Genomic DNA, 9,174 nt, shown 5'->3' with positions numbered 1-9,174 from the left:
CTCAAAATTTTTTAGTTAATATTATTTTATAAAAAAAATTATTTAAAATAAATAAAAAATTTAAAATATAATTGATATTTGATTGCCATCCCTACAGCTACATGGTCACATGTCCCAACTCCTAAACAAGATTTTGATCAGCCGGGTTTTAGAATCGGACTGCCCATTAGGCCTCTAGCACTGGGCCAAGCCCCAGGCCTGTAGCAAATGGACCAAACTGGAGCACTTCCTAAGAGAGGGGGCCTGTGCTCTGGCCCACGAAAACGCCCTACAGGCTACAGCTACCCGTTGCTACAATGCTACTTGCAAGGGTGTGATCAACCTCAACTACCAGACTCGGTCCACTTAATTCATCAATCCACCCTTTTGTCCGCCAAATCTCCTCCAACTTAGGATCTTGGATTGTAAATTTGTAAGTTTGGATGAATGTCTTGAATTCGTAAGTTGGACGAATTCCTCTCTCTCTCTCTCTCTCTCTCTAGCTCTCTATTCTTACCTACAAAACACAAAGCACAATCCTTCTTGCTTTTTATAACTCAATTTCTTATTTCGTTCTTTTTTTCCTTCTGTAAGTCGAACATGGCTTTTGGCAAGGCACGCTCCAGTAAGCGCTCGCCGTCGTCTTATACGTCGACGGTCACTATGGTTATTTTCATCGCTATCTGTGTTATTGGTCTATGGATGCTAACATCCTCCTTTATTCCGCGACAAACCACAAGCACTGCCAACGACCTTTCTTCTTCCACCAATTCTCGAACTCACTATCAGCACAAGGACCCTCCAGCCTTCGAAGACTCTCAGGGTGACCTCCCTGACGTCGAACCAAAGCAGATGGTTGAGATGTCTAATTATGATTCAAAGTCTCGGGAAGACAAGCAATCATCAGTATTGTTGCCAGAGAACCGCTCAGACCCAGTTGTAGAAGGCAATGCAGAAGACGAAACTGAGCTAGAAAATATTGAGGCCAGCAACGACGATGGCAATCCTAAAAGTAGTAACAATGAAGAACATGAGAAGGATCAATCTTCTCTCGAAGAAGAGAACACGGTAGAAACCCAGCAAAGAAAAGAAGAATCTGCTGATGTCGAACAGCAGGCAAAAGAAGAGAGTGAAACAGAAGAAATTCAAGAAATCTACGCTCAGTCTGAACAACAGACAACAGAAGTCCAAAGTACTGAAAGAACTCAACAGGATACCCAACAGGAGACTGCAGAGATGGAAAGCCAGGAAAACACGGATCTCTCCCGACAACAGATATCACAGGAAGATCATCAGGAGATATCTGATTTCCAAAACGCTGAGATTCATGAGGGGATTTCAGAACCAGAAATTCGACAGGTTATGAACGAGGAAACCGTACTACAGGAGCAGCAGGAATCCGAACAACAAGACGAAACAACTGACAACGAAGAATCCCAACAGAGCGAAAGAACAGAAGCTGAGAAACAAGAAGGTCATCAGAGCGAAGAGAATGACAACAGTTCCAACCAGGAGACTCAGCAACAAGAACAAGATATTTTGACGGAAGAAAAGGAAATGGACTTGAACTCGGGCGAGTCGTTCCTGGGTGAAGCCCAATCGGAGACTCAGCAACAAGGTATTATGACGGAAGAAAAGGCGGCAACGGATTTGAACTCGGGGGGCGAGTCCTTCCCCGGTGGGGCTCATCCGGAGATCCCAAAGGAGTCGACCGAATCAAAACAGAGTTGGTCGACCCAGGCGGTTCAATCGGAGAACGAGAAGGAGAGAAGAAAGGAAGGACCGAACGGTATAGACAGGAACTTGTACGGATACACGTGGGAACTGTGTAACGTAACAGCGGGCCCGGACTATATACCGTGTTTGGACAATGAGAAAGCTCTGAAGAAGCTACACAGCACTAGACACTACGAGCATCGCGAGAGGCACTGTCCAGACGAAGCTCCCACGTGCCTGGTCCCACTTCCCGATGGATATAAGAGATCCATCGAGTGGCCCAAGAGCAGAGACAAGGTAAAAGATCAAAAGGATCACAGCCAATTGATTGTCATATTTGAACTCCTTCCTTCCTTTCTTTTTCTTCATATGTGCTTATCATCGTACGTGTATGTAGATATGGTATCACAACGTTCCGCGCACGAAGCTGGCGGAGGTGAAGGGTCACCAGAACTGGGTGAAGGTGACCGGAGAGTTTCTAACCTTTCCCGGCGGTGGGACCCAGTTTATTCACGGTGCACTACACTACATCGATTTCATCCAGCAGGTACGCACTGTGAAGCTGCGTACTCAGATCTGGCTAGCTCTTCTATTATATGTAAATAGTGTTCAGTATTGTTGAGTGTTGGATCGATCCAATTAATTTTGCTGCTTGGTGCTCTGCAGTCAGTACCAAAGATTGGATGGGGGAAGCGGAGTCGAGTGATATTGGACGTTGGGTGTGGAGTGGCCAGCTTTGGTGGGTATCTATTCGAGAGAGAAGTTCTAACCATGTCGTTTGCACCGAAAGATGAACACGAGGCACAGGTCCAATTTGCTCTTGAACGGGGAATTCCGGCAATGTCTGCCGTGATGGGTTCTCAGCGGCTGCCATTTCCAAGCAGGGTCTTTGATCTTGTTCACTGTGCACGTTGTAGGGTCCCTTGGCATGCAGACGGTTTGTAATTGCTTCTCTCCCTTTTCATTTCAATGCACATCTTCAATCACAATGCTTTTTTTAATTGGTTTTTCCAACTTTAAAATGCGATAATTCAGTATCTGAACTTTAGAAGAAGTGTACTAATTTAGTACTTAGGCATTAACCAGAAAGAGAAAAAATACAAATACGTGCAATGCAAATACATGAAAAATAATACAAAATATAAGGTTTTGCATTCTACGTATTTGTATTGTACTCCTTTCAAACTGAGCCGAAGGAATACAAATGCAAATTTGTAGAGAGTAAAACCTTGTATTTTATATTATTTTGTATGTATTTGCACCGTACAAATTTGTATTTGTACACATTCCAAACTGAGCCTTAAGTGTCATTTGAAAAAATACAAATGCCTTTCAAGAATCATCTAATTCCCTTTATAAACCATTCAAAAGTTGACAAAAAAAATGAACAATTTCAAATTTTTACATCTTCTATTAAAGAAAGTTGGGGTTGTCTCAATAGATGGTTGATAAAAAAAATTAAATGACACTTAAAAGGGTATTTATGTCTTTTTCAAATACCATTTAACTGCTGGTTAATGGGATGGTTAACGATAGATATTGGATTGGCAGTTTTCAAAGTTGGAGTACTGAATTGTAAATTGTGGCATTTTAAAGTTATCAAATGATAGTAGACCCAAAGTATAGGGTCCTAATTGGAAAATTTTCCATTATTCTTTTGCTTTTTTGATCATTTAAAAATTTGGAGCATTAATTCCTGCAGACGGTGCTCTTCTTTTGGAGATAAATCGTGTTCTACGCCCTGGCGGTTATTTTGTTTGGTCAGCGACCCCTGTGTACCAGAATCTGAAAGAAGATGCGGAGATCTGGAAGGGTAGAATCTTATATCTCATCTTAATTTATTTATAATGAGGCTATATTTGAAAGTGCTTATTTGAGAAATTAGTGCTTAAGAATAAGGGCGGAGCTTTGTGGGTGGGTGGGTGGGTGGGGTGGGGGAGTGGAGAGCCATGACCCCCATATGCGGTGAAAATCCCATAATACCAATTTTAAACCCCACTTAGATTTTGGCTCTACTTAAGTTTATTGGCTTTTTTACTCTCCATAGATCCATGATTGTTAGCTTTTGGCCCCCTTCAATAAAAATTCTTAGCTCTGCCATGCTTAAAAATAAGTGATTATTTTCATAAGTGCTTATGAGCATTTGGTAAAAAAATATTTATTTTAAACAAGAATAGTTTATAGGGATGGCAATTTTGTAGGAATTTTTGGGTATCCGACCCGTCTTAACCCTAAATGGGACTTGTTTATCAAAACCCTATAGGGTTTGGGTTTTGACTTTAGGATATCCAATACCCTATCTTCATGTTTATTGGTTTACCCATTTACCCTCATGGTTTAACAATTAAGAACAAGAGTCCAAGAGTTATTGACGGGTAACTCTTGGCTTTTTTTTTTTTTGATTTTTGGTTCTTTGAAATTACAAACTTATTTGTTTACCCATTCTCTTATGTCACTTAGTTTTATTTATTTTTTGACTTATATTATCTTATTTTGCTCTTTTATATGAAAGTGTTCTATATAATGTTGGTTCTTGTTGAATGTTGTTGGTTGATAATGAACTTTGAAGAACATTCTTCTATATACTTAATATTGAAACAAGGACTAAAGTATCAATATTGAGCATCGTATCAGGCAATTTGAATATTGATAGAGATACAAATATGTTTTGGAAACACATGAATACAAACAAAAAATATGGAAAATCTTAGATACACTAGGGAAATACATACAAATTTTATAAATATATTAATAACAGTAAAATTAAGGTCAAATAGCCATAAATAATCATATATACATATACATATCATATGCAAATTCATAATTTTTAATTACTAAAATAATTATTTCATTTTTAAAAATTAAACTTCTATAAATTTTTTGAAACTAAAAATGATTTTTTCGTATACATATAAATTAGTGGATTTGATAAATTCAATGTAATATTATACTCTTAAATGTTTTGTAAACAAAGCTTTTATTTTTTTTGTAAATGATAAATATAGTGTTATTTAATAGATTAAAATATTAACTAATAATTATAAAAAGATATATAAAAATTGTAATATATATATATATATATATACTATTATTAATATTTTATTTGTATAAATTTCTTGGGATTAAAATCATCATTTGATTTAAATTTGGATTTGATAGATTATTTATTTCATTTAGTTATAAAATTTTAATTTTAAATATTATTGCTTTTAATTTTTATTTGGAATTTTTAATCATCAATATGTATTATATGTTTGGATGAATACAAAAGTTAATAAAACTTATTTTATTAGTGGCTTAAAGTAGTGTTAAGAGTTTCTACGCCATCATTAGTTGATTGGGGTTCAAGTCACGCTTTAAATTTTAATAAATGTTTTTTAGTAGAAAGTGTTTATTAACCTTTCAAATCAGGTGGGACGGGTCAGGACAGATTTGAGAAATTGAGAGGAAAGATTAGACGGGTTTGGGAAAGATTTGGCAAAATGAGAGCATTTTGCATAGGTACCCTACTCATTTCCGTTCCTAATAGTACAAGTATTTTAAAAATTTGCCTTTTTCAAATAAATACTTATTTTCAAAATAAATATTTATTTCCAAATGCAGATAAATCCGCTTATTGCAGCCTAAAATAAGTGATTATTTGAATAATCACTTATTTTTAAACACTCGCAATCTTACCCTTACAATCGAATAGCTTTTTCTATTAGCACATGCAGCTTATCACCAACCTTTCTTTCTTGTTATAACAGCAATGTCGGCACTAACACTATCAATGTGTTGGAATCTTGTTACCGTCAAGAAAGACAAACTGAATTCTATTGGTGCGGCGATATACCGTAAACCCATCACTAATGAATGCTACAACCACAGAAAGAACAACAGTCCTCCCATGTGCAAGGATGAAGATGACCCAAATGCAGCGTGGTAGGTTTCATCAATCCTACACATTGGAATTCGTTCTGTTCCTTCTTGCATAGAATTTGAATCCGTCTCTGTCGTCTCTTAATGCTTCTCACTCACTCATCTGGGTACTGCTGCTGTATGTCTAAGGTATGTACCTCTGCAGTCGTGCATGCAGTGGGTGCCTGTTGCTGGGACTGAGAGGGGCTCCCAGTGGCCTGAGGAGTGGCCTCAAAGATTGGAGACGCCTCCCTACTGGTTAAACAGATCTCAGATGGGAATCTATGGAAAACCAGCTCCTGATGATTTTGCTGCAGACTATGAGCACTGGAAAAGAGTGGTGAGAAAGTCCTATCTTAGTGGTCTTGGTATCAGTTGGTCCAACGTGAGAAATGTGATGGACATGCGAGCTGTTTATGGGGGGTAAGGATCAAGGAAATCTGTTGTTTGTTTCTTTGGTTTGGTATAACAGTCATCAAGGCACCACCAACTTCACCAAGGGCCCACTTGGTTCAAGGAATTGGGGATTGGAATAGAAATTGGGATGAATCATTCTAATTTTGACTATTTGGTTGAGCAGAATCAGAATCCCATGCCTATTCCTAGTGGAATGGCATTTCCCTAATTCCCTCCCTTGAAATGAAATCCCATTTCTTCTGATTCCAATTTTCATTCCGATTCTTGTCTGAACCAAACAGGAATAGACCATTTTGATTCCGACTGTGATCAAACAGACCCTAATTACTTAAATTAGAACTGATGGAAAGATGATATGTTCATATTTTGCACTTCAGGTTTGCAGCTGCACTGAAGGACCTAAAACTGTGGGTGATGAATGTTGTGACCATAGATTCCCCAGATACACTTCCCATCATCTATGAGCGCGGTCTTTTTGGGATATATCATGATTGGTGTGAATCTTTCAGCACTTACCCCAGAAGCTATGATCTCTTGCATGCTGATCACCTCTTCTCCAGGCTGAAGAAAAGGTAGGATTCTGTCTTCTACTTGCTGCCATTAAATTATTGTATCGTTTTCTTCTTCTTCTTCTCCTTCTCATTACCATGTTTTAACTGATTTGGATTTCAAAGGTGCAAGGTTGTGCCTGTGATGGCAGAGATCGATAGGATAGTCAAGCCAGGAGGTAAACTGATTGTCCGCGATAAGTCCAGCATTGTGGGCGAAGTTGAGAACATATTGAAATCCCTCCACTGGGAAGTTCGCTTAATCTTTTCAAAAGATCAAGAAGGAATCCTTAGTGCCCAGAAATCTGATTGGCGGCCGAGAACATATTCAGCTTCTTCTTGACTTTCGGAAGTTGTAGTAGCCCTCATGGTATATGGAGATTTTGACCAGTATTTCCAAGGGAAAGCCTGATGAAAGTAGTGCTTCTCATCCTTTGTAGGGTAAGTTAAATTCGACGAATCCGGCTAGGTAGATGCATCTGTTTTGTTTTGCAGATTGCATGTAAATCCGTAAGAGTTGTACAACTATAAACCAATCGAGGAAGAGTTGTAGTTGATGAATGAAGATAGCGTATAAGCATTGGTGTAGTGTAGTCTCCCCAACAGTGATATAATCTCTTTTGAAGGTAAACCAAGGGGGAAGCCTTGTTAAAAGGTGAAAGTTCCTGAACCATCTTGTGGTTGTGTGTAGATTAAACCACGGGTTGCCAAATCAGAAATCCAGGATGTTAGGCTATACTAGTGCTCTCAATTGGAACCACAAGAAACTCCAGCTGCTTCACTACATTTTGGATGAGACTCTGGATCATAGTAATAGTTTTATAGATGTTCAGTTTCATTAAACAAGCTAAAGACTTTATGGAATTATGGTAGAAACCTCATGGTTTGATGAGGCCCCAGATTGTTTACTGACGTACCCCTGATTTTGTACTTGTATTTTTAACATATGCTGTTCTTCTTAATTTGGTAGAAACCACCCTTGTCCAGCTTAGGCATCCACAGAGAACAAAAGATTACTGAAGGTGCAAAATGGAGAAATAACAGTTAAAAAGGTACTCTCTTCTAAAGAGGCCATTCCTATTCAAAACAACTTACCATGCATCACATCACCTCTAACTTGCCCCGTTCACAGCTTTTGGGTGCACCCACATGCTCTTTGAGAGATGGGTTCAAATGCACCCTTCAGATTTAGCAAGTTTTCACAGAGGACTGGATTTTAAACAGTGTAGAACAGAGTCAAAAGACCAACGTAACAGACTTATTTAAAAGGAATTTGAAATAATAAAACCTCTGAAAATATTACCATTAATCTCTAGGATTAATTCCTTTTTTTTTTGGGTAAACTGAAATTCACTGAACTGAAAAGCCAGAGTCTCCGATAAAAGAAGGAATATAGCAAACATTTTATGATCATAATTAAGTTCATTATTTTGATAAAAGTTACAGCTAGGAAAGACAAATCATTCCTAGCATGTACCTCAAAGATCAATCTCCACAACACAACAAAAATCTGCTCATGTAGTTCACTGGAAGTATGGATATGCGCTTGTCATGTAATGAATACCTCGCATCAGGACAGTGATCAGGTGGTATACTGCCACAAATATCAATTGGAGCAAGAAAGAAGACCAATGTGGCATACATTTATTCAGAATTGACAACTAGAAAATGGGAAGAGGAATATCTTTTTTTTGTTAAATGGGTGGTATGCATGACTCCAATTAACTACTGGAGCAATTTAGAGAGTGACTATACAACATGAAGTCTTGACAGAGATGTAGCTTCCCGGTTAGACTAAGTCAAACTAATGAAGATATGAAGAATACAATTACATGCTCAACACATCACTAACATAAATTTAGGAAAAATACTAAAGACAAGGTGATGCTTAAATGCTTTTTCTACTGCAATACATTCTATTTGGCATACTAGAAATGATGCTTCTTTTTTTTTTTGGGTACAATACATTACTCTGCTACTTCTTGAGTTGGGGTTACAGGGTTTGTATCCATCACACTGGATCTAGTGAAAATCAAGCAAACCAGAATGTCTCTTGCATAGGTTTCATATTGTATTTTTCCACTCATTGCAAGATGATCTCTACCAGATGCAGGCTGGACTAAAATAGGTTGTGATGGTCCTGTGTAAGTTCATCATTGGGCTCTTTCTGAGTGTTGCTAAATCTGATGATGCTTCTTTTCTTACACAAAGTGCAGGGATTCCCCCCATGCATCACATAGGGAGCTCCAAAACCAAGCTGCAAGCTCTCAGGGTAGCAACTGGTTTAGCATGAGCATTGGTAATGTAGGACCTCTATGATCCAAAGGTAAGCCTAGGAGGGTAACAATGACATGTAAAGGGTTTAAAGATAACTTTAGGACTAAAGGTAGGGATTTTTAAGAATTGGAAAGGCTTTGGGCCAAATTGTTGCAAACCATAAGATAGGAGAGTGAAAATATAGGAATTTTGAAAAGTCTAGAGCTTTTACCAAAAAATAATGAAAGAAATAAAAGCGAGTTTGAATTTTTCACAAATTTTGTGAAGGTGTTTATTATGGAGAAAATTTATTGGAATGTGAAGGAGATCAATTTGAGACTGAAGCACCAAAGAGAAT

At 38.0% G+C, this 9,174-nt stretch overlaps 1 protein-coding gene across 1 annotated transcript; it reads left to right on the top strand.

The window, feature by feature from the left end:
* Window positions 1-567: 567 nt before the first annotated feature.
* LOC104602083 (putative methyltransferase PMT25) lies at window positions 568-7,494 on the top strand. Its single transcript, XM_010265652.3, has 8 exons — window positions 568-1,992; window positions 2,093-2,242; window positions 2,362-2,632; window positions 3,398-3,508; window positions 5,445-5,619; window positions 5,746-6,018; window positions 6,390-6,584; window positions 6,687-7,494. Exons 1-8 carry the CDS (start codon window positions 580-582, stop codon window positions 6,901-6,903), a joined length of 2,805 nt encoding a protein of 934 aa, XP_010263954.1. The 5' UTR covers window positions 568-579; the 3' UTR covers window positions 6,904-7,494.
* Window positions 7,495-9,174: the final 1,680 nt, after the last annotated feature.

This window comes from Nelumbo nucifera, chromosome 6 (assembly GCF_055504915.1).
Source record: "Nelumbo nucifera cultivar China Antique chromosome 6, China Antique-T2T, whole genome shotgun sequence".
NCBI classification, from domain to species: domain Eukaryota; kingdom Viridiplantae; phylum Streptophyta; class Magnoliopsida; order Proteales; family Nelumbonaceae; genus Nelumbo; species Nelumbo nucifera.
This window is presented reverse-complemented; position numbering and strand designations above follow the sequence as displayed.

What these genes read in the sequence shown, in the direction of transcription:
- LOC104602083 (XM_010265652.3), top strand. Translation starts at nt 580, where the DNA reads ATGGCTTTTGGCAAGGCACGCTCCAGTAAGCGCTCGCCGTCGTCTTAT. An exon ending in GATGACCCAAATGCAGCGTG is followed by an intron (nt 5,620 to 5,745) that starts GTAGGTTTCATC and finishes TGTATGTCTAAG; the next exon opens with GTATGTACCTCTGCAGTCGT. An exon ending in ATGCGAGCTGTTTATGGGGG is followed by an intron (nt 6,019 to 6,389) that starts GTAAGGATCAAG and finishes TTTGCACTTCAG; the next exon opens with GTTTGCAGCTGCACTGAAGG.